We start from the raw sequence: 23489 nt of genomic DNA on the forward strand, positions 1-23489 counted from the left end.
ACAATATATTGGATTCAAAAAGATCTACAAATCAGATGTAATCTGATTGACATTGTTAAAATACAGTATAGAACACGTGCCTTTTCAGCTAAAGCCACGCCATCATGCTGCCAATGCAAGCCCCGACTCTTCTCACAATACAAAGAAACGGTGGGATACAGCCTGGTACATTAGCTTCCCACAACCAACAACTGTTTCGTTTTTTTGGCACGTTATTTTACATTATTCAGTAATCCTGACATTGAATAAATGTACACGAGTGTGCGTACTACTGCAGCACATATACCCTGCAATAATGAATCGTTTTTATGTCATGCACTACAAAAAGGTAACAATATGTAGCGACATTAGACGGTAACACGATTCTCCAACATAAACTAGTGCAAAAAACAACAACGAGGTCGAACAGGTTGAGATACTACAGCCGCTAGAGAGAGAGAGATTGTTGGCTTTGGGTGATAAGTAATGGGGATATAATTGAAGACAATGATAATACCTAACCATACAGGAGGTGCCAGGTATTAGATAACAGGTAGTATGAGATTTAGGTGTTCATCTAAAATTCTCTGTACAGGTTGCCATAGCTTTAGTGAAAGCATTAGTAACCATTTGTTTTATAGTCCGATACCAGCTGGTATTTGCTAAGTAATAACATTGTATATTCTCTGGTACTTCAGATAATGAATCACAATTGGAAACAACTTGGTATCAGAGGGTGGTTATTATTAGGTAAAAACCAGGTTAAAAAATAAACAGGATAGGGGAACTCTGAAATAAAGTGGAATCAAAGCATGTCTTCCTGCCTCTGATGAGGTCTGGCCATCCTGTCTGCTCTCAGAACGTTACAACCCTTCTTCCTGTGACCTCATCGCCTGTTAGAAATCATGAAAATCCTTTGAATAGTGAGGGTTCGCTGAAAAGCTTAAATCACTGTGAAAAGCCTAGATCACTTTCAGTATCCAGGCTGAAATGTAGTAATGTCCAATGAATAGCATTCGTCACATCCCTCAAGGAGGAAAGAGCTCTGAGCATCATAGGGAAGTCCACTGGAGTGTCACTGAATGGTGTGTAATGACAAAGGTTGATAGCTAAGAGGCGCCGCAGGATGAACTGAATGAATACCAACAGCATCATGCTTTAGGAAAACAGCGAAAGACACTGCTCCCCTACTGGTGGCTCAGAGGTATTGCAAGCAGATGGTCTGGTAAAGGGATTGCTGCTGTGTTCTGTTTGTTCAGCGTTTAAAAAGTGTCACTAATGTCTACTGCTATGACAAGCCTTGTCTAGCTCAGTCCTGGGATCCTTCAGAGTCTGACTTTATAAATGTGTCATTGGGGGTTTAAGGCCTGGGATGGCCCACAGTCCATACTGAAAGACGTGGTACAGTACAGTAGCTACTCTGTTACGGAGTGAAAAGGACTGGAGCCGAGCTAAGGTCAACGGTAGAAATCACTGTGTAGTACCACACTGATAAAAGTAGAGAAATGGCCCAGGAATAGACTAGAGGAAATTGTACATCTCATCCATAACCTTTCCCCTCCCTTTTGTCTTGCATCTCTCTCTGTATCCACCCTCTTTCCTTCCACCCCTCTTCCTCTTGCTTCTCCTCTTCCCTCTCTCTTTCTATAGGGTAGTGGTGCTTCTCTTGGCAGTGTGAGGGGACTCGTTTCTTATTGCCAGACACAGCGGTGTTAGAGGGAAGGAAGGAAAGAGGTGTATCTCAGCGAATAGAGGGATAAAAACAGATGAAGTTGTTGACTTGTTGCCATGGCTACAGACTGACCCCCCCCCTGACCTCCAGATCACCATTTGAGTCTTATTTTTGTGGCTCCACTGTCCTGGCCTGAGCTGGGGTGTTTGTATGTGTGTGAATTCCCATTGTCCTCTAGGTAGAGAGAGTACATTCAACCATTACTCAGACAAGGGTAGGCACTCCAGGCCCTCAGGGGGTGACGATTAAGGCTTACGATCGTTTGTTTTTAGTTTGAATTTGTTTTATTTTCCAGTTATTTTCTTTTAGTGGCCAAGGTAGGTTATATAAAAGTCTTGACTGTGAGACTCTAATGCTACAGTAGAAATGTCATTTGATTCTTTACAGCAAAGTCAGAGCACCTCCCATCTTTCCGGCTTTACTTTTCACTCAACCAATCTCTTTTCTCTCTATTCCTTTCATATCTATTTCCCAAGAGACCCTGCTTCTTCCTCTTGTTCACCCTCTTTGCCCTTTTCCCTCCCTCTCCTTTCACCTCCTCCCTCTCACTTTCCGCCCCTCAGTAAACCTTATCCTTCTTTCATCCCATCCTTTCCTTTCTCTAACTCTCTCTTAAACATACTTCTTCCTTCTTCCTTTCAGGGCCAGTCCAAAGATCACAGTGCTCCAGGTAGAGCCAGGCAGGGTCCCCTCCCCCCTGTAGCCCAGTCTGGTGAGTCCTATTTTGGGCTGAGTAATCCTCCCGACCCCTCCTTGGTGCTCCCGGTGCGGCCCCAACACCCAGCTGCTATACTCATACTCCTCTGGGTCCCCGCTCCTGCTCTCTCCCTCTCCACCTCGCATTGGCTCAGCGTGCGTTCCGTGCGCCCTGGTTGGCCAGGGGAGCTAGAGCCCGCCCCCCCGGTTGAGTTGATGGAGCGCAGGATGTGGTTGCGCTTGCGGAGGTAGTCCCCCCCGGCGGCGCCCAGTCCGAAGCTTCCCTTACGGAGAACAATACGGGCGCTGGCGGTCTTGGCAGGACGAGACCTCTGACTGTACTCCAGCTGGGACAGATGGGACGCATAGCCGTCTGGGATGAACTGACAAAGAGGAGGGAGAGATCGAGAGAGGGAGAAAGAGGAAAAAGAGAGGGAGTAGGAATGGAGACGACATCAGCTCATCCCCTCATCTACTAAACTATCCACCTATAGGAACACATTTGCGCATTCTATCTATTTACGAGTTGACGTTTCAAGTTAAGCATTTCAACACTTTAATTGATAACTTTTTGTTGGCGACAGTGCACTTTCTACCAGCTAGTTTGGTACCTGACACTGGCTGGACATCTTCTTGGTGGGCCTTCCCACTATGTAGATGTGTGACGGGGGCAGGCCTAAGGAGGAGTACACTGTGATATCCTTAGTAGAGCCGTACGCGGCAAATATCTTCATATGGGCCTGCACACACACACAGAGGAATGGACTGTTAGAAACATTATTGTTGTTACACATATATATATAATATATATACATACACACACACACACACACACACACACACACACACACACACACACACACACACACAAAAGTATGCGGACACCCCTCAGTGACTCAACGTGGCACCGTCATAGGATGGCACCTTTCCAACATGTCAGTTTGTCAAATTTCTGCCCTGCTGCACCGGTCAACTGCCAGTGCTGTTATTGTGAAGTGGAAACGTCCAGGAGCAACAATGGCTCGGCCGCGAAGTGGTAGGTCACAACTTGTACAAATCGTCTGCGTAGCGCGTACAAATCGTCTGTCCTCGGTTGCAACACTCATTACCGAGATCTGAACTGCCTCTGGAAGCAACGTCAGCACAAGAAGTGTTCGCCGGGAGCTTCATGAAATGGGGTTCCATGGCTAAGCAGCCGCACACAAGCCTAAGATCACCATGCGCAATGCCAAGCTTCGGGTGGAGTGGTGTAAAGCTCGCCACCATTAGACTCTGGAGCAGTGGAAATGCATTCTCTGGAGTGATGAGTCACTTCAACATCTGGAAGTCCGACAGACGAATCTGGGTTTGGCGGATGCCAGGAGAACACTACCTGCCCCAATGCATAGTGCCAACTGTAAAGTTTGGTGGAGGAGGAATAATGGTCTGGGGCTGTTTTTCATGGTTCAGGCTCCTTAGTTCCAATGAAGGGAAATCTTAACGCTACAGCATACAATGACATTCTAGACGATTCTGTGCTTCCAATTTTGTTCCAATTTTGTGGCAACAGTTTGGGAATGCCCCCATGCACGAAGCAAGGTCCATCCAGAAATGGTTTGTCGAGATCGGTGTGGAAGAACTTGACTGGCCTGCACAGAGCCCTGACTTCAACCCCATCGAAACACCCTTGGGATGAATTTGGAACGCCGACTGCAAGCCAGGCCTAAGTGCCCAACATCAGTGCCCGACCTCACTAATGCTCTTCTGGCTGAATGGAAGCAAGTTCCGCAGAAATGTTCCAACGTCTAGTGGAAAACCTTCCCAGAACAGTGGAGGCTGTTATAGCAGAAAAGAGGGGTCCAACTCCATATTAATGCCCATGATTTTAGAATGAGATATTCAACGAGCAATGTAGTGTATTTTGACAGTAGAAACCTAACTTAAAAACCCTAAGTCCCCTTACCCCAACCCACCCCGAACAACACACTTACCCTACCACAACCCAAGCCATACCCTAACCCCTACACCCTCATCTCTACCCCCCTCTTACCTCACAGATGAGGGACTTGAGGAAGTTGGCCTTGTGTCTGAGGGGGTCGTGGACCAGGCCGTCACAGAAGGACACTATTCCATGAGGGAAGTTATGTTGAGACAGCCAGGCCACCACACGCTGCTTCTGCATGTCTGGACGACCCGTCACATACACTATCAGATAGCCCAGGTCCTGCCAGTGTCTGAAGGGAGAGAGAGAGAGAGTTAGAACAGGCTGTGGGTGAACAGGTGACACCCCAAAGAGTCTGGTGTATTATGTACCTATTAAGCTATTCATTTGCTGATTCACAACTTGTATGGCACATTAGCTAGTGTGACTCCTGGTCAGGAACATAACAGTACATCAAATACAAATCAAGATAGAATAAGACTCATCATGTTCCTACCTGACCACGTCCACAGCTCCAGCCCTGACCTTGGGGTCGCTGCCCATGATGGACACGCTGGCAGCAAACGAGCCGTCGATACTGAACACTACAAAGTCTGTTCCCCGCGGCAACACCGTCAGGTAGCTGTCCGCAAATGTATGGTCACCCCTGAGAGAGGGAGGAGAAACGGGGGGAGGGGAGGGAGAATGTGTGGCAAAGGGGAACACATAATTCAACACCTGTTCTCATACTCAAAAACACCCCGAAAACAAGCAAATCAGATATTTAGAAGGGTTTCAACCCATAACCTACCTGACGACCAGTTTGACAGGATAAACTCCAATGCCCAGCCTTTTGCTCTCTGGGATGACATAAGAGATGCGTCCGCTGCTATTGGTCAGCTCGGTGTCAAAGTACACCCACTCTCCTGAGGGGGGCTGGGTCATGATGTGGATGTCAATCTGGGGGACAACAAGAGGAGTTTACAGATAACAGTATCAGAACACGTCGGTATATTACATAAGATAATTACTGACTTGCCCATGTGTTCCATTGACAAACAATACATTATGCTCAAATATTGAGTTGCATGCAAGTATCTCTCAGTTGCAGAACTGAAGTCTGTTCCACAAGACAAGTTGGCGTCAATGAGTACGGCTTTACCTTCTCTCCAGTGAGGGTGACCATGTCCAGAGGGCCATACATGAAGCGTCCCATCACCAGCTGTGTTCCGTCCTCAGAGAACACAGCATCGTTCACGCGGTGGTTGGCCGTCACGTTCTACACACACACACAGACGTTTACCGCGGTCAGTACTTCTGCAACTTGCCGACAGAAAGCCTAAAAAGGTGGTTCGGAAGTGGTCTGTCCTCACCCTGATCTTGACGTGGGTCCTCTTGCGGATCCACTTCTCTCTGGGTTTAGAGGGCTTGAACTCGGTCACCTCTTTACCGTCCAGCTCCAGAATACTCGAGTTCTCATGCCTCATCACCTGGAGGAACAGACAGGAGGGATTACATGGGCATTCATATAGCATTCACCAGCTCGATAGGAGGCTATGCCTTTATATTCGGCTACTAATATTCATATGGTCTTACCTCTCTGAGTAGGAAGGAGGCATTGTGAGTGTACTTCCAATATGATGTGTGGAAGAGGTCTATGAACATTCATAAGCATTCACAAGCAGTCATACCTGTCTGAGTAGGAAAGAGACGACGTCAGTGGACTCCCAGTACGACGCATGGAAGAGGTGAGGCAGGGCTACAGTGGGGAAGGCTGTGAGGGCATCAGGACAGTACAGGGCAAAGTCCATCCGCTTACTGCCCCACCACCGAGACGCAACTGAAGAGAGGGAGCGAGAGAGAGAGAGACAGAAAGAGAGAGAGAAGTCTGACACAATCACAGTAGGGAAAAGACGACAGGGTTGTGAAATACGTCGATGTGTATTTCTGGTCAATGACAGTTCCAGACAAAAAGGGGTTCCACAGTAGAGGGAAGTGTGCTCATCCAGAGATTTACAGTCCAGGAGAGAGGCTCTATAGTACAGACGGAAAGTCACAGGTCCACACTGGAGTAGAATGGGGTTTCAGAGGCAGATTGAACTGGAGCAGAGGGACAGTTTTGATTTGAGGAGGGAGAGGGTAATATACACAAGATCAGTGATTCCCAAATGGTGGTCCCTCTTTTCAATCCCGGCTAAAGACTGGGTCCCTGATTGAGGACATTGGCAAAACTCCTGTTTGGGAAGCACTGCAGTACATATAGGGTACAAGCTGTAGAGGAGAAGAGAAGGGAGATAAGCTGTTGTACTGCAGTGGCTCAGCTGTAGCTTGAAGGAGACCAACGACAAGGCACACAGATGGGAGTAGTCCTGGGGGGGGGGGGGGGGGGGGGGGGGGGCACACAGGATTCAAACCACAGTACCCAGACTACCTTGCTCTACGTCCATCAGCGTGTCTGGCGACGAGGAGTCAGAGTTCGTATCGGTGATGTCAGACGGCAAGTCTGAGACATCAGAGGCGGTGACGTCATTGTCACCCTGGTCTGAGTCGGTGCGTCCGAGAGAGAGGAAGGGTCGGATCTTCTTCCTGGCCCGCGGAGAGGGGCTTCTCGAGGGGAGTTTAGGAAGAGCTAGCTGGGAAAGGAGACCCAGCTTCTTAGACGGGCTGCTTTGGCATTTAGTGGCTACGGAGGAATCAAGGGTTGAAGAACGACAAAACAGTGTGTGAAAAATGTCAGAATTTATGTTGTCATCTCCCTGAGCCACAGACACTGCTGTTAAATGCAAAAAAAAAAACAGATAAATCAAACAGTATAAAGTCCAGTACTGACTGTTGGCGATGTTAGAGGCGGTGTATGAGTCGGCCATGCCTGACACCTGGCTGGCGATGCTGGCCTCGCTGGACCTACGGAGGCCCCTGGGGTGGGGGGGTCCGGTCAGCGGGGAGGACGGGTACTGGCTGTCCACAAACACACCACAGTGGGAGTGGAGCACGTCAGCTATGGAGGGAGGGAGACACGGGAGAGAAAGTGTGTGTGTGACAGAGAGAGAGAAGGGAGAGAAAAGTGGATTGATCAAACAATCAATCAATTTAATTGTATTTGTATAAAACTTTTTTACAAATACAAATGAAATGCAGAGAGAGAGAAAGTGAGACAGACAGACAAACAGAGAGTGGACAGGCCAGCAGACAGACAGACAGAGACAGAGAAAGGGCAGCAGACAGACAGACAGACAGACAGACAGAGACAGAGAAAGGGCACACACTGTCGTTGAGCTGTGAGGCCTGTTGGGGCCAGTTGAGTACAGGGACGGGGATGGAGGTCTCACTGACGCCCCCCTCCTGGTAACGCAGGGGTACTGACAGGGGTACTGACTCCAACAGGAGCTGGGGGTTACTCTGCATCGTCTCCACTGGGGGGGGGGGGGGGGGGAGATAGGAAGGGAGGAGGCAGGAGAGACACAGGGGGAGACAGAGAGGCAGAAATAAACGGACGTAACTACAGAACAGACATGAACTAAGTGACATACAACAGTACAGCACGTTGTAACTGCTAAGACGGACAGACGTAACCCATAGTACATTATACCTGATAATACCTGCACACAGGTATCGCACTATGACAGCATATGGACATGTGGACAAAGCACACAGCGAATTGAGTGCTTCCTTGTGGAGGAGAGATATCCCGGAGACATAAAGGAATAGTTTGTGGGCATGCATGTGTATCTAGCCTCACCCAGCAGAGCCGAGTGCCCGTCCCCCAGAGGGAAGCGTTGGTAACGAGGGATACAGAAGGGGGGCAGCTGGTGAAACCTCTTCTCTAGGAGGGGCTCCAGGCGGGAGGCAGAGGGGTCCGCTGGATGAAACAGGTTATACACCTGCTGACAAGCTGGACGCAACGCTGAGACTGGAGAGAGAGAGAGAGAGACAGAGAAAGAGGACAAGAGAGGAAAAGAGAACACAGTTATTTACATACAGGAACAGCTAATCGGAGTTCCTTCCAAAGCTCACATATTGAAAACCATTGGACCAAACTATGGAGGATACTATGAACAACTTCCATCAAAGCTTCTGGTCTCGAGGGTCCAGAAGTGACACAGGCAACTGCTGACGAACACGTCTCTGGAACTCTCTAGAACTCCATGGAACCCCTGAAGACTCCATGTCACAACCCTCCGTTTCCTCTGCTGCCTCTCAGCTCTTTTTTTTAAACCTCCTATTTATCTCCTGTCTCATCATCTTAGTTCTTAGTTTACTTTGGGAACATGTGTCTTGAATGTCATCCCTTGAATGTCACAGCCAATGGACTTCTGGCGTCAGAGATCTAAAACATGACTTCTAACCTCTGAACTATGATGTTAACTCACTAAGGGATATCCTGGCAGAGCCCGACCCCCGCAGCTGCAGGAAAAGACACTGTCACCGCACAGATGCCGAGTAGCTTAGTTTACAGCTTCTCACTAAATGTGAGACTTTCTGTACACATACAGTAAATACAATTCTGAAAAGTGGCAACTTTGCTTATAGTCCATTTCTGCTTTAGCCAAATCCTTAAAAGGCCAACACCATGCATGGCAAAGACTGTTGGCTGCAGTCGGAATATAGCCTATAGTCTACAGTATATAGTCTAGTATAGTCTACTGGCTACTGATATCAACCTCCGATGACGGTGTTCCTCACCATCTATAGACGGCACAACAGTCTTCCTCAGCGCCAGCACCAGCCCCAGAGGAGAACCAAAGAGGAAGAAGTCTGCCACCTCGAAGTCCAGCCTCCCTAGTGCCCCCCCTCCCTCCAGCATGGTACTGCTGCTGGAGCGCCGTGAACCCGGGTCTGTTCTCAACACACTGCTGTGGAGACTGGAGAAACCGAGGGAGAGGGAGGGAGAGAGAGAAAGGAGGTGACAAAAGAGAGGGGGAAGAGTCAGCCGACAGGTGTAAACAATAAAAAAGCTACATGGGCAAAGTGAACATTTGATAAAAATGACGGTCATTATACTGTGTGTGACGGTCATATACTCTGTCTGTCTGTCTGTCTGTCTGTCTGTCTGTCTGTCTGTCTGTCTGTCTGTCTGTCTGTCTGTCTGTCTGTCTGTCTGTCTGTCTGTCTGTCTGTCTGTCTGTCTGTCTGTCTGTCTGTCTGTCTGTCTGTCTGTCTGTCTGTCTGTCTGTCTGTCTCTGACCTGGACAGGAAGGCCTGGTGCTGTTTGATGGTGTCTAGTTCGTAGGTGGAGGAGTCGCTGCGTTTGCGTGGCAGCATTGTCTTGGGGTCGTCAGGCCCTGAGCTGCGAGGGATGTCGATGTTACTGCGACTAAGATGGCGACTGCCCTCCAGAGACGGAGAGGACGGCGAGACACTGTTTATTATGATGCCTGGGGAGAGGAGGTCTGTGTCCTGGAGAGATGGAGGGCAAGGCGGGGGCAGGAGAGAGACGGGGGGGGCACAGATAGTTAGTAGCAGTCCGACTTACAGCACAGATAAAGGAGGGAATTCGGGTGCAATGTAAAGGACTAGAGGAAGGTACCTGTGCGCTGACAGTGCTGCCTCGTCTGCTGCTGTTCTGGCTCTCTGAGACGGTGACGTTACTGCTGCACAGAGCATCAAACCCTAGGATACCACCTACACAGTCCCCGATCACACACACCTACAGGAAGAGAGAACGCACGCCTTTAAGTTCAACATGTAGAAAATAATCCGCAATAGCTGTCAGAAACATCCGTGACCTCGAAACTTTGACTCCTGTCCTCTGCACTGACCTGTCCGGAGAAGGATGTCCCTTCCAAGGACCTTAAGAAGTCCCCATACACCTGATTGGCTCGTTGGATGACGGTAGCCACGGCATCCTGGTACTGGGGAGCGGAGGTGGCCAATAGAGGCAGTGCAGCTAGAGGGATGTGGTCCTGACTGTTGGAGAGGCAGCCCTCATCATAACTATAAGGACTGAGACTGGTCAGGAGAGATACAGGGTTAGAGTATGTGTGTGTGTGTATGTGTGCGTGCGTGCGTGTGCATGTGTGTGTGTGTGTACTCACTTGGACACCAGGGAAAAGGCGTCGGCACAAATCGCGGGGCAAGGGACCATGCGGATGGCGATGCGTCCTAGGGCTGCTGGGTAATGGACCCTCATCACTGTCTCAAACGCTCCGGTCAGAGTGTTGACGTCCGCCTGCTTACTATTTGGCTCACCTGGGAGTAATTATGAGTAAATAGTCATACAATATATTGTGACATTGTCTTTCCAAGAACAAACAAAGTGAGATGACTGTAAGTGTTTACTGTAACAGTTTGTGTTGGGATACTTTATACCTGCTCCAGTGTCTAGGATGTTACCCCCGTGAAGCACCAGGAGGAGAACGTGGATCTTTGAGGGCGCCAGACACTGCTGAGACGACCCATCCTACGGGAGAAAGAGGAGGAGAGTGGGCGGACGTTGACTAGTTACCAATACACAGTGACTGTGAAGGGGTGAAATCATGGAAATGAAGTCTCTTTTTCTATTCTACAATTCCAATTGGAGTTCTATCAGAACTGAAACATCTTTTCACAGCCTACAGTAACACAACACCCTACTAAAGGCTACAACATCACCTCTGAACCACAGTGCACTGTGGGGCTGGGGATAAGGGGTCAGACTTACAGCTGGTCGTCTGCGGGACCTGACAGTGGAGCGACGTCTCCGTTTACTAGAGACGTGACGCTGGACACAGAGGATAACACACTGAGATGCTGCCTGTGTGTGTGTGTGTGTGTGTGTGTGTGTGTGTGTGTGTGTGTGTGTGTGTGTCAGAGAGACGTGCTGCTGCACACAAAGAGCAACAACAAACACCGTTATGGTATTTACGCGTGATCTACTACCCCCGATAGACTTTACTCTGTGATGTTCTCCCTCCCCCTCTGGCTGTCATTAGGACCAGATGGGATCAAAGCATTCTCAAACTGACACACAACATCAATAAAGCCAACTGTTACAGTACCGGTTTGACTGCAAACATTGCTGTTTAATGTATTGTTAAGAAATGTTGTTAAGAAATGATGAAGCTATAGTTAGTAATCCTCAGTGAGAACTCAATGTTGTTTACTAGGCTACTCTCATACATTCTTCATACCGCTATTTGTTGATTTGGATCCCCATTAGCTTTTGCAGAAGCAGCAGCTACTCTTCCTGGGGTCTAGATGAGGAGGTGTTACATTGGAAGCATACCTCAAGGAGTCTCTCGTCACTACTGGTCGCGGCATACTCTTCACCCGACTGATACAGGCTCTCTGTAAACACACACACACACACACACACACACAATTATTTTTTATTAAACAAATTAACTTCCTGAAGGACGATATTGGACATGAAGATCTGACATCTTAATGACGAACGGAGCTTGTGTGTGTGCACAATATGTGTTTTGATTTAGATTTGACTGGGATCCCCATTAGCCGAACGCCAGAAGCGACAGCTAATCTTCCTGGGGTCCGACACATAACAAAAAAGATATAGACAAAAATACTTTACAATTGACATACATTTAAAAACATTAACATAGACATTACAGACATTACTACATATACATATGCCTTAACGAGGTGTGTGTGTGTGTGTGTGTGTGTGTGTGTGTGTGTGTGTGTGTGTGTGTGTGTTGTCCTACCCTGGCCCTCGTCCGTCTCTGTAGTCTCCATCTTGTCCATTAGGTCGTTGGAACTCCACTTGGTCATCTCCTTGGCATGTAACAGCATCTCCTCATCCCCAGAGAAGTCCTCTGAGGAATGTTGTAATAACATGTAATAACAGTCATAGAACCCCAGTAACAGCTGATGTAGTAACTGTAATAGCGGTCTATAATAAAATGTCATAGCCAACCGTGAGCGTCAAAGAACTCGTCGTCCGTGCTGTCCTCGGAGTCACGAGCGATACTCTGCATCCGCCACTCTGAGATGTTCTGGTGGACGGGGCTTCCTGTGTGGACAGGAAATAGAGTGAGGGCACTATTCTCTCATGCTCTGGGTTGATTTGAAACTTTGGGACTTGGTAATTATTGAACAGAGAGATGCATCGCTCCACTCACCACCTCTCTTCGAGGATCTATTAGACGACTTGGACGAAGTCGACCACTGCTTGGTGAGCTCTCCACGCGTCTGTAACGCATCTCCCAGCCCTGTCCGTCCTCCCTCCACCTCTCCCCCCTCCCCCAGGGCCTTCACTCCCTCCTGGTCCTGGCCGGGGGTGGCAGGGGTCCCGTTGGTGACTTCCGCCCCCTCCTCGGTGTCACTGAGACTGTACTGGGCCATCGTCCTGGCCAGGGCTAGCTGGGTCTCCAGCTCCAGCTGTCTGATGTCCTCTATGGTCAGACCGTACCACTCATCTTGCCAGCACCACGCCTGCCGGTGGGCACGCACCATCACCTTACGCAGGCCTGGGGAGGAGGAGGAGGAGGAGGGGAGGGAAGAACAGGAGATTAATAACATTATCACAGCGATCTCGCTCTCAATTCCAATCAATATAATTATTTTCCTTTCTCTCAATACCCATCAATCGTGCATACATTCATTAAAAATAAACTAATGAACTTGTCAGTCATAATGTACTGAACAAGCACCACACAGCAGCAACAACACAGAGCAGTCACACACACACAACACATACTAGAAACACAGGTACAACACGCACGCACACACACACACACACACACACACACACACACACACCTAGCAGGTGATTCAACATTCAACTCAGCCGTAACACAAGAGGATTAAATGAGCTGTGTGTATAAATTAAGAGAGTGTATATGAACAAACAGCAGTAGGTCAGTGTGTGTTAGTGATGCGCGGGTTGACTCATAACCTGCAGTTCCTGCGGTTATATCCGTGGATTGGGCAGGTTTAGGTTCATTAAATATTATGTGGATGAACAGCGGGTGGGTGGTGAATAAAGAGAAAAAAAATGCATACCAAAAAAATCTATAATAATTACTGTGCAATTCATATTTATAGGCTACATTGAGTTTTTTCATTTCATTATTATTATTATTATTATTATAATTATTATTATTATTTTTTTTTTTTTAAATCGGGCATTAGTGCATAGGCCTTTTCATAAAAGCATGCGGAAGGTGTGATTTATTGTTTGACTTTATCTATTGTTTGAAATGTGTTGTTTCAGAAAAACATGAGGCTCCTGTTCAATAGGCCTAAATATTCAAATGAGATAAGAAGGAGCTGATCATGGACTGCAGGAAACGGAGGGACGAGCACGTCCCCATTCACATTGACGGGGCTGTAGTGGAGCGGGTAGAGAGCTTCAAGTTCCTCGGTGTCCACATCACTAGGGACACATCATGGCCCAAGCACACCAAGACAGTAGTGAAGATGGCACAAAAACGCCTCAAGAGGCTGAAAAGATCTGAAAAGATTCTCAAAAAGTTATACAGCTGCACCATTGAGAGCATCTTGACTGTTGGCATCACAACTGCTTGGCTACAGACAGTAATGCGTACGGCCCAGTACATCACTGGGGCCGATCTCCCTGCCATCCATGACCTCTATACCAGGCGGTGTCAGCGGAAGGCCCTAAAAATTGTCAAAGACTCCAGCCACCCAAGTCATAGACTGTTCTCTCTGCTGCCACACGGCAAGTGGTACCGGAGCGCCAAGTCTGGGACCAAAAGGCTCCTGAACAGCTTCTACCCCCAAGCCATAAGACTGCTGAACAGTTAATCAAATGGCTACCCTGAATATTTGCTAATACCCCCTTTTATTTGCACTGACTCTCTAGCACCAGCTCTATACACACACTCACTGGACTCTACCCACAACCTCACACATAATACACTGACACTCCAACACTACATACGCTGACACACACAAAACACATGCATATTGACACCACACACACATGGACACACTTTAACACTCTTCACATACGCTGCTGTTACTCTGCTTATTATCGATCATGATTGCCTAGTCCCTTTTACCCCTACCTACATGTACATTTTACCTCAATTTCCTCAACTACCTCGTACCCCTGCACAATTACTCAGTACCGGTACTCCTAATATATAGTTTTGATATTGTTACTTCGTGTTACCGTTTACTTTTTAACTCTGCATTGTTGAGAAAGGGCTCGTAAGTAAGCATTTCACGGACCATTCCAGACCTGTTGTATTCGATGCATGTGACAAATACAATTTGTCACATGCATTTGAATAAATGTGGAAGAAAAACGTAATTGTTCAATAAACGTTGAAGAGGGAAAAAAACGTAACTGTACAGCACATTTTCTATATTTGCGGGTTAGGGTTGGTGCTGGCCTCAGATTTTCATTTTACCACATAGTCGGGCGGTTACGGATGGGTTATCGGGGGAGAAGGGCCTTGTTCAGGGAGGTGACCAAGAACCCGATGGTCACTTTGACAGAGCTCCAGAGTTCCTCTGTGGAGATGACAGAACCTTCCAGAAGGACAACCATCTCTGCAGCACTCCACCAATCAGGCCTTTATGGTAGTGGCCAGACGGAATCCACTCCTCAGTAAAAGGCACATGACAGCCCGCTTGGAGTTTGCCAAAAGGCACCTAAAGGACTCTCAGATCATGAGAAACAAGATTCTCTGGTCTGATGAAACCAAGATTGAACACTTTGGCCTGAATGCCAAGCGTCACATCTGGAGGAAACCTGGCACCATCCATTTACATTTACATTTAAGTCATTTAGCAGACGCTCTTATCCAGAGCGACTTACAAATTGGTGCATTCACCTATAATATCCAGTAGAAATCCCTACGGTGAAACATGGTGGTGGCAGCATCATGCTGTGGGGATGTTTTTCAGCGGCAGGGACTGGGAGACTAGTCAGGATCGAGGGAAAGATGAACGGAGAAAAGTACAGAGAGGTCCATGATAAAATCCTGCTCCAGACCTCAGACTGGGGTGAAGGTTCACCTTCCAACAGGACAACGACCCTAAGCACACAGCCAAGACAACGCAGGACTGGCTTTGGGACAAATCTCAAATCAAAGTTTATTTGTCATGTGCCCTGAATACAACACCTTACAGTGAAATGCTTACTTACAGGCTCTAACCAATAGTACAAAAAATAATCTCTGAATGTCCTTGAGTGGCCCAGCCAGAGCCCGGACTTGAACCCAATCGAACATCTCTGGAGAGACCTGAAAATGGCTGTGCAGCAACGCTACCCATCCAACCTGACAGAGCTTGAGAGGATATGCAGAGATAAATGGGAGAAACTCCCCAAATGCAGGTGTGCCAAGCTTGTAGCGTCATACCCAAGACTCAAGGCTGTAATCGCTGCCAAAGGTGCTTCAACAAAGTACTGAGTAAAGGGTCTGAATACTTATGTAAATGTGATTTCCTTTTTTTATATATATATATACACTACTGTTCAAAACTTTGGGGTCACTTAGAAATGTCCTTGTTTTTGAAAGACAGCAAATTTCTTGTCCATTAAAATAACATCAAATTGACCCACAAAACACCAGTCTCAACGTCAACAGTGAAAAGGAGACTCCGGGATGCTGGCCTTCTAGGCAGAGTTCCTCTGTCCAGTGTCTGTGTTCTTTTGCCCATCTTAATCTTTTCTTTTTATTGGCCAGTCTGAGATATGGCTTTTTCTTTGCAACTCTGTCTAGAAGGCCAGCATCCCTGAGTCGCCTCTTCACTGTTGACGTTGAGACTGGTGTTTTGCGGGTACTATTTAATGAAGCAGCCAGTTGAGGACTTGTGAGGCGTCTGTTTCTCAAACTAGACACTCTAATGTACTTGTCCTCTTGCTCAGTTGTGCACCGGGCCTCCCACTCCTCTTTCTATTCTGGTTAGAGCCAGTTTGCTCTATTCTGTGAAGGTAGTAGTACACAGTGTTGTACGAGATCTTCAGTTTCTTGGCAAGTTTTCGCATGGAATAGCCTTCATTCTCAGAACAAGAATACTGACGTGTTTCAGAAGAAAGGTCTTTGTTTATGGCCTGTAATCAAACTCACAAATGCTGATGCTCCAGATACTCAACTAGTCTAAAGATGGCCAGTTTTATTGCTTCTTTAATCAGAACAGTTTTCAGCTGTGCTAACATAATTACAAAAGGGTTTTCTAATGATCAATTAGCCTTTTAAAATGATAAACTTGGATTAGCTAACAACGTGCCATTGGAACACAGGAGTGATGGTTGCTAATAATGGGCCTCTGTACGCCTACGTAGATATTCCAGCTACAATAGTCATTTACAACATTAACAATGTCTACTCTGATCAATTTGATGATATTTAAAATATTGACCAAAAAAATAATTGGCTTTTCTTTCAAAAACAAGGCCATTTAGAAATGACCCCAAACTTTTGAACAGTAGTGTATATATAATGACAGATTTCTTGAGTTATCTTAGATTAATTCTGACTATTTTGAGGAAATACTGGCTACGCGTTTATAAATTGGACAAATAGTACTATTTATATATTTTTTTGCATTTTTCAAGCGAAGGGCTTTTAAAGGAGAATGCAAGCACACTCCTTCGGTTCGGCTAGCCGGGTTTGGCTGGTGTGGCTAGTCGCCAGCAGAACGTCGAACTGAAGCATGCTGACTCCTTAAGCAGTAGTAAATCACTGTCATGATGCAGACTGATGAGCTGACAGAAGAACACTGGCAGGAAATTAATCCTGCTGCCTTTCTTATCTTCTCTCTCACTCCTTCTCTGTTTTTCTTTTCATCATTCTTCCTTTATTACCACCATGGTTCTCTATACCTCTCCCTCCAACTGTCACTCACTCTCTCATTCACTAAATAAAATCAAATTTTATTGGTCACATACATGTGTTTAGCAGATGTTCTTGCAGGTGTAGCGAAATGCTTGTACTTCTAGCTCCGACAGTGCAGTAATATCTAACAAGTAATATCTAACAATTTCACAACATATACCCAACACACACAAATCTAAGTAAACGAATAGAATTAAGAATATATAAATATACGGATGAGCAATGTCAGAGCGGCATAGACTAAGATACTGTACAGTAGAATACAGTATATACATATGAGATAAGTAATGCATGATATGTAAACATTATTAAAGTTACATTATTAAAGTGACTAGTGTTCCATTTATTAAAGTGGCCAGTGATTTCAAGTCTGTGTATAAAGGCAGCAGCCTCTCTGTGCTAGTGATGGCTATTTAACAGTCGGATGGCCTTGAGAGAAGCTGTTTTTCAGTCTCTCGGTCCCAGCTTTGATGCACCTGTACTGAACTCGCCTTTTGGATGATAGCGGGGTAAACAGGCAGTGGCTCAGGTGGTTGTCGTCCTTGATGATCTTTTTGGCCTTCCTGTGACATTGGGTGATCTGGGTGTCCTGGAGGGCAGGTAGTTTGCCCCCGGTGATGCGTTGGGTAGACCGCACTACCCTGTGGTTGTGGCCAGTGCAGTTGCCGTACCAACCGGTGATACATCCCGACAGGATGCTCTCAATTGTGCATCTGTAAAAGTTTGTGAGGGTTTTAGGTGACAAGCCAAATTTCTTCAGCCTTGTGAGGTTGAAGAGGCGTTGTTGCGCCTTCTTCACCACACTGTCTATGTGGGTGGACCATTTCAGTTTATCAGTGATGTGTACACCGCGGAACTTGAAACGTTCCACCTTCTCCATTGCGGTCTTGTCGATGTGGATAAGGGGGTGCTCCCTCTGCTGTTTCCTGAAGTCCGAGATCGTCTCCTTTGTTTTGTTGACAAATACATAAAAAAACAAAATACTGCAATGTTTCCTAAGAACTAGAAGCGAGGCAGCCCTCTCGGTCCGCACCATCTTTCTCTCATTCTCATTCCTACTCTCTGTCTTTTTCTCATATTTTCTCTCCCTTCCTTCCCCACCCACACTTCTCTCCAGGTCTGAAACTTGACCAATGCAGTGACTCATAAACATCCCACCGCCTTCCCTGACAATCCCAGCCACAGTGATCGATTGACAGGGCAAACTGTTAAGAATGTGGCCAGGATAACATGACAATGAGGAAAATGGGAGGAATAATATTGCCAATAATAATTAGAATGTTGTACTTGTTAGGTTAAGTAAAAACATTGTTCAATTGCACATTAAGTTTTCCTTTTCTTTTTGTCACAAATAATGGACTGAATGAAAACATTTGAACAATGTGATTTAACCGATTGATGTTTGGAAAATAGATAACAAAAATGATGTTAAATGCCTGTAAACAACTTGGGGAGAAAACATATGTCACAGATTAAATTATGTAATATAGGCCTACTGATTATTTCTCAGTATACTTGTGAGCTACTCATTGACAGCCCGTGAGCTACCGGCCATGCAGTTTTCCACCATAGCTGGATCCATCATAAATGTTTGCACTACACAATAAACTTTCATGAGAACAGTCAGCCCTCGAATGCTATCTACCTAACGTTAGCTAGCAAATCAGTGTTGAAACAAGCTTGCTAACGTGAGCTAGCAGTCATTTTAGCTAGCCAGGTCATATCGAAAGCTAGCTAGCTACATAATATCAAACCTGTCGTCTGGTTTGCTTGATTAGCTAGCCAACTAATAGCCAATGCCATGGCAAGCAAGGTAGTATTTAAGCTAGCTAGCTAACGTTAGCAAGCTAAATACATGGCACTGAGTCTGGCTGGAACTGGCAGAGTATGGGGTAACGTTAGTTGCACCATGGTAAGGGTGAATTAAATATTTTTGCTAGCAATCTACCTAGCAACATTAGCGAAACCAGGTGCAGTAAAATATTAGCCACCTAGCAACATGACATATCTAATTTCTGGAGGCAGTGGAAACGCAATTTGAGCTAGCCCACCAAGGCCAGCACAACCTGCACGCGCCACTCAAACAAAATAACGATACCCTGAGTGCATCCGACATGAAACAACGATACAAATTTAAACAGCACATAAAAATTGCGATGGTGGAAAAAGTTTATACTTGAGTAATAGTAAAGAAACCTTTATAGAAAATGACTCAAGTAAAAGTCTAAAGTTTAAAATATACTTAACACAATTTATATATTTATATATTTATATATTTATTTAAGGAATGCCAGGGGCACACTCCAACACTCATACATAATTTACAAACAAAGCATGTGTGTTTAGTGAGTCCATCATATCAGAAGCAGTAGGGATGACCAGGGATGTTCGGTTGATAAGAGCGTGAATTTGACTAATTTCCTGTCCTGCTAAGAATTCAAAATGTAACGTGTACTTTTGGGTGTCAAGGAAAATGTATGGAGTAAAAAATAGAAAATATTGTAACGGAATGTAATGAAGTAAAAGTAGTCAAAAATATAAATAGTAAAGTAAAGTACAGATACCCCCAAAAACGACTAAAGTAGTATTTTTACTTAAGTACTTTATACCACTGCAAAATAGATAAACAATGTTATTTTGCAGGTGTCTATTCATTTTTAACACCAGTGGTGCAACTAGTGTTTTCTAACTGCACTGAACCAACACAGTGGCATGCAGGAGCAAAACAACTAGTGTTTTCTAACTGCACTGAACCAACACAGTGGCATGCAGGAGCAAAACAACTAGTGCTTTCTAACTGCACTGAACCAACACAGTGGCATGCAGGAGCAAAACAACTAGTGTTTTCTAACTGCACTGAACCAACACAGTGGCATGCAGGAGCAAAACAACTAGTGCTTTCTAACTGCACTGAACCAACACAGTGGCATGCAGGAGCAAAACAACTAGTGTTTTCTAACTGCACTGAACCAACACAGTGGCATGCAGGAGCAAAACAACTAGTGCTTTCTAACTGCACTGAACCAACACAGTGGCATGCAGGAGCAAAACAACTAGTGCTTTCTAACTGCACTGAACCAACACAGTGGCATGCAGGAGCAAAACAAAACTTTTGAGTGGTCAAAACCATTCACCTTGAGGCGACAGGGGAGGGGGTGCTTAATGCAATCTGTTCATTATTATATTATATAGAAATTGACACATTTATTTTAATACAGACTATCTCAAAACATCACTAATTATTGAAAATGACAAATTACCCGAATGGATTGTGATCACTTTCTGGCAAAAAAGTACATTTACACCCCTATTTTGAACGTGGCGGTACAGCTGCTCTGTTTGTGCCATTGCTCAGGCGCCTATGTGCACACACACACACACACACACAGTACCTACCAACATCGTGAATGAAGCGTTCTATCTTGGACTGCATGCCCCAGTATCTGAACTCCACCTTGCAGAGCTTGTAGGCACACATGACCGTGTTCTGGGTCGGGTTCTGGTTGATGAGTTCGATCCAGTCGTCAGTCAGTGGTCCTCGCTTGGTTTTCTCTGATAAGTACAGCTTAGGGTCCTCCTCAACCAGGTACTCATGGGGTGCAATGTAGTCCTTCACAATGTCAATGGGGTCTGGAGGAAGAACACAAACACAGTCAGTACACAGATCAAAATGAGCCATGTAGTAAATTATCAGATGATTACTTATTGACATTCCTTGACTATGTCTAATTTTGGAGTGAATGAGGGCAAAGGGAACCAGAATAGAACTGAGAAAAGGAGGAACAATAGTACTGCTGGCTAGAAGCCACTAGAGGTCTCCACTGCTCTGCTCTACGACCTGAGTGTGTTGCTACGTGTGTGTGTGTGTCTGTGTCATGTGCCCTTGCGTGCTTGAGCGTCTGTGTCAGAGAGATGTGCTGCAGCACAAGAGCAACAATAAACACTGATCTACTATCCCCATACACGTTACTCTGTGTACGTGTGTGTGCGTGTGTGTACGTGTGTGTGTGTGTGTGTGTGTGTGTGTGTGTGTGTGTGTGCGCGCGGTTATGTAATCATCCCCCGCAGAGTCAGTCTGGGCCAGACAACACACCTATCACACACTGCACTGTGGGAGTGGTGCTGCAGTATTAAGCCAGCCAGCAGCTCACACACACTAGCAGCAGCATAAGGCGGAACACACGCTGTCTGCATCTTAAAGACCACAGTGTGTGTGAAACAGCGAATTGCTGACTGCTCTCTGAAATCCATGAAGACCAGACAGACAGACTGAGAACAGTAGGCTTGAGATGGCATGTAGGCTTGTTTGTGTGTGTGTGTGTGTATACTATACCTATAGTCCTTGTTCTTTTTTCTGCTGATGACAGATTGAAGCACTCTTGGGTCCCTGTGTCAGGTTTATAATACGTCTCAATGTCTATGGAGAACTTCTCTACGAATGGACAGGTATACCTGGAGAGAGAGAGAGAGAGAGAGGAGGGGGAGAGAGAGAAAGAATGAGAGAGAGTGGGGGAGCGGGAGAGAGCGAGAGAGAGAGTGGGATGCGTGATGTGGAAAGAGGGAAGGAGGCTTTAGGAAAATGTCTCTTTTACATCTTGTCTTTGTGTAGGCGTGTAAGGTAGGGGGTCTAGGGTAGAGATGCACAACTCCGGGCCTCAGGGACACACATTTATGTGTGTAATGATGTAAGTGTGTGTACATATAGTGGCAAGAAAAAGTATGTGAACCCTTTGGAAATACCTGGATTTCTGCATAAATTGGTCATAAAATTTGATCTTCATCTAGGTCACAACAAAACACAGTATGTTTAAACTAATAACACACAAACAATTATAGGTTTTCATGTCTTTATTGAACACACCGTGTAAACATTCACAGTGCAGGGTGGGAAAAGTATGTGAACCCCTGGATTTAATAACTGGTCCTTTGGCAGCAATAACCTCAACCAAACGTTTTCTGTAGTTGAGGATCAGACCAGCACAACGGTCAGGAGGAATTTTGGACCATTCCTCTTTACAAAACTGTTTCAGTTCAGCAATATTCTTGGGATGTCTGGTGTGAGCTGCTCTCTTGAGGTCATGCCACAGCATCTCAATCGGGTTGAGGTCAGGACTATGACTGGGCCACTCCAGAAGGCGTATTTTCTTCTGTTGAAGCCATTTTGTTGTTGATTTACTTCTGTGTTTTGGGTCTTTGTCCTGTTGCATCACCCAACTTTTGTTGAGCTTCAATTGGAGGACAGATAGCCTAACATTCTCCTGCAAAATGTCTTGATAAACATGGGAATTCATTTTTCCGTCGATGATACAAGCTGTCCAGGCCCTGAGGCAGCAAAGCAGCCCCAAACCATGATGCTCCCTCCACCATACTTTACAGTTGGGATGAGGTTTTGATGTTGGTGTGCTATGCCTTTCTCCACACATAGTGTTGTGTGTTCCTTCCAAACAACTCAACTGTAGTTTCATCTGTCCACAGAATATTTTGCCAGTAGCACTGTAGAACATCCAGGTGCACGTATCGTAGACTCGTCAACAGAGATGTTAGCATGTTCCAGAGATTTCTTTAAGTCTTTAGCTGACACTCTAGGATTCTTCTTAACCTCATTGAGAATTCTGCGCTGTGCTCTTGCAGTCATCTTTGCAGGACGGCCACTCCTACGGAGAGTAGCAACAGTGCTGAACTTGATCAATTTATAGACAATTTGTTTTACCGTGGACTGATGAACATCAATGCTTTCAGAAATACTTTTGTAACCCTTTCCAGCTTTATGCAAGTCAACAATTTGTTCTTCTGAGATCTATTTTGTTCGAGGCATGATTCTTGTGAATAGCAAACTCAAATTTTGTTTGTGTTTTTTATAGGGCAGGGTAACTCTAACCAACATCTCCAATCTCGTCTTATTGATTGGACTCCAGGTTAGCTGACTCCTGACTCCAATTAGCTTTTGGAGAAGTCATTAGCCTAGGGGTTCACATACCTTTTCCAACCTACACGGTGAATGTTTATATGATGTATTCAATGTAGACAAGAAAAATACAATAATTTGTGTGTTATTAGTTGAAGCACACTATCTTCGTCTATTGTTGTGACTTAGATGAAGATCAGATTGAATTTGATGACCAATTTATGCAGAAATCCAGGTAATTCCAAAGGGTTCACATACTTTTTCTTGCCACTGTACATACTGTACATGTGTACATACGAGAACCCTTTGAAGAACCCTTTTTAGTTCCAAAGACTGTAGGGTGTGTGTGCATACTATACATGTGTGTGTTCCCTCTCATCGTGTGCGTGTGTATGGGTAAGGTGTGTGTACATACTACATACAGGTGTATGATCTTAATTTGATCACCCTGTTGCAGGAGAACTTTCCTTCAATGGAGGAAATGTAAAACTTGTAGTGTATTTGAGGTCGAAAAAGGATTCTGTA

The 23489-nt window shown here is 45.7% G+C and overlaps 1 protein-coding gene across 8 annotated transcripts in view; it reads right to left on the reverse strand.

The window, feature by feature from the left end:
• Window positions 1-1601: 1601 nt before the first annotated feature.
• The window catches only part of LOC115159246 (membrane-associated phosphatidylinositol transfer protein 2), a 61413-nt gene continuing 39525 nt past the window's right edge, over window positions 1602-23489 (reverse strand). For 5 of the 8 annotated variants that reach the window (XM_029708772.1, XM_029708770.1, XM_029708771.1 and 2 more), the window contains 24 exons: window positions 21393-21511; window positions 20456-20689; window positions 12368-12715; window positions 12163-12258; window positions 11951-12061; window positions 11512-11573; window positions 10617-10707; window positions 10343-10496; window positions 10067-10256; window positions 9835-9954; window positions 9493-9704; window positions 8991-9169; window positions 8047-8217; window positions 7574-7720; window positions 7138-7305; window positions 6739-6990; window positions 5999-6147; window positions 5681-5797; window positions 5470-5586; window positions 5119-5267; window positions 4825-4974; window positions 4437-4620; window positions 3019-3147; window positions 1602-2790 (listed from right to left, as the gene is read on the reverse strand). In XM_029708772.1, the coding sequence (XP_029564632.1) occupies window positions 2431-2790; window positions 3019-3147; window positions 4437-4620; window positions 4825-4974; window positions 5119-5267; window positions 5470-5586; window positions 5681-5797; window positions 5999-6147; window positions 6739-6990; window positions 7138-7305; window positions 7574-7720; window positions 8047-8217; window positions 8991-9169; window positions 9493-9704; window positions 9835-9954; window positions 10067-10256; window positions 10343-10496; window positions 10617-10707; window positions 11512-11573; window positions 11951-12061; window positions 12163-12258; window positions 12368-12715; window positions 20456-20689; window positions 21393-21511 (4009 nt within the window). In that variant the 3' untranslated portion in view covers window positions 1602-2430. The remainder of the gene's footprint in view (window positions 2791-3018; window positions 3148-4436; window positions 4621-4824; window positions 4975-5118; window positions 5268-5469; window positions 5587-5680; window positions 5798-5998; window positions 6148-6738; window positions 6991-7137; window positions 7306-7573; window positions 7721-8046; window positions 8218-8990; window positions 9170-9492; window positions 9705-9834; window positions 9955-10066; window positions 10257-10342; window positions 10497-10616; window positions 10708-11511; window positions 11574-11950; window positions 12062-12162; window positions 12259-12367; window positions 12716-20455; window positions 20690-21392; window positions 21512-23489) is intronic. The other 3 variants (XM_029708773.1, XM_029708774.1, XM_029708775.1) reach the window with 3 other exon arrangements.

This window comes from Salmo trutta, chromosome 23 (genome assembly GCF_901001165.1).
Source record: "Salmo trutta chromosome 23, fSalTru1.1, whole genome shotgun sequence".
In the NCBI taxonomy this organism is placed as follows: Eukaryota; Metazoa; Chordata; class Actinopteri; order Salmoniformes; family Salmonidae; genus Salmo; species Salmo trutta.